We start from the raw sequence: 1,512 nt of genomic DNA, 5'->3' as shown, positions 1-1,512 counted from the left end.
CTTGGGATGCCAGTGAAAAGACAAATACAACAATCCCTAAGTAAGATACAGGTAAAACCAATGAGACAGATTCTTAACCTTGGTAGAGAGATACCATGGACTTGGTCTTAAACAAAGCCGCCTAAATGGCCGTCAGATCCTCTGTTGTATATTTAGCCTTAATTCTTTTCTTAGCAGACCTTTCTGAGGGGGAATGAGGGACTTGTCTGCCTCCAGACTTTGTGCTGAATTTCCCATAATTTCTACTCTCCTTCCAGGATCCTGGGCTCTGTCTCTGTCCCTGACTGTCATGGGGGTGCTCTGCATGGAGCGGGGCAATGAGACCCTGGTGAGGGAGTTCACCTTCCTTGGCTTCTCTTCTCTGGCCGGGCTGCAGCGGCTGCTCTTCATTGCCTTCCTGCCCCTCTACCTGTTCACTCTGGGCACCAATGCCATCATCATTTCCACCATCGTGCTGGACAGAGCCCTTCACACCCCCATGTACTTCTTCCTTGCTGTCCTCTCCTGCTCTGAGACCTGCTACACCTTCGTCATTGTACCCAAGATGCTGGTGGACCTGCTGGCCCAGAAGAAGACCATCTCCTTCCTGGGCTGTGCCATCCAGATGTTCACCTTCCTCTTCCTTGGCTGCTCTCACTCCTTCCTGCTGGCGGCCATGGGTTATGACCGCTATGTGGCCATCTGTAACCCTCTGCGCTACACGGAGCTCATGGGACACCGGGTGTGTGTGGGACTAGTGGCTGTTGCCTGTGCCTGTGGCTTTACTATTGCACAGATTATCACCTCCCTGGTATTTCACCTGCCTTTCCGCTCTTCCAACCAGCTCCATCACTACTTCTGTGACATCTCCCCTGTCCTCAAGGTGGCATCCCGTCATTCACGCCTCAGTCAGTTGGTCATATTCACGATTGGGGTGTTTGTCTTGGTCATTCCTCTGCTACTTATCCTGGTCTCTTACGTTCGCATCATTTCTGCCATTTTGAAAATCCCATCTTCCACCAGCAGGTACAAGGCCTTCTCCACCTGTGCCTCCCATCTCATTGTGGTAACTGTTCATTATGGTTGTGCCTCTTTTATCTACTTAAGGCCCAAGTCCAGCTACTCTTCAAGTCAGGACACCCTCATATCTGTGTCCTACACCATCCTCACTCCACTGTTCAATCCTATGATTTACAGTCTGAAGAATAAGGATTTCAAGTCAGCTCTTCGAAGAGTAATGGGCCAGGCTTCATATCCTTTTAATTAAATTAATACATTAAAATTAAATTTTAACTCTTCAGTGAATTGTATGTATTTTATTTATATATATAATTATTCTGTGACATTTCTTCTCATCTCTACTTTAAACTTAACCCACATATTCTGCTACACAGAGTGTAATTGATATTATTTCCTGGAACTTATTTCATTTTGCTTTGTATTTCCCTTTTGACCCAAAAATTATTTCACAGATTTTAAAATTCTCAGGTGGAAGACCCTTCTTACGTTTTCATTGGATAGTTTATTATGCTC

At 45.9% G+C, this 1,512-nt stretch overlaps 1 protein-coding gene across 1 annotated transcript; it reads left to right on the top strand.

Moving 5' to 3' along the window:
• The first annotated feature begins 304 nt into the window (after window positions 1-304).
• On the top strand, window positions 305-1,246 carry LOC117797680 (olfactory receptor 10K1-like). The gene has a single exon (XM_034650102.1). It carries the CDS (start codon window positions 305-307, stop codon window positions 1,244-1,246), a length of 942 nt encoding a protein of 313 aa, XP_034505993.1.
• Window positions 1,247-1,512: the final 266 nt, after the last annotated feature.

The sequence above is a fragment of the Ailuropoda melanoleuca genome, unplaced genomic scaffold (genome assembly GCF_002007445.2).
Source record: "Ailuropoda melanoleuca isolate Jingjing unplaced genomic scaffold, ASM200744v2 unplaced-scaffold11151, whole genome shotgun sequence".
NCBI lineage: Eukaryota > Metazoa > Chordata > Mammalia > Carnivora > Ursidae > Ailuropoda > Ailuropoda melanoleuca.
This window is presented reverse-complemented; position numbering and strand designations above follow the sequence as displayed.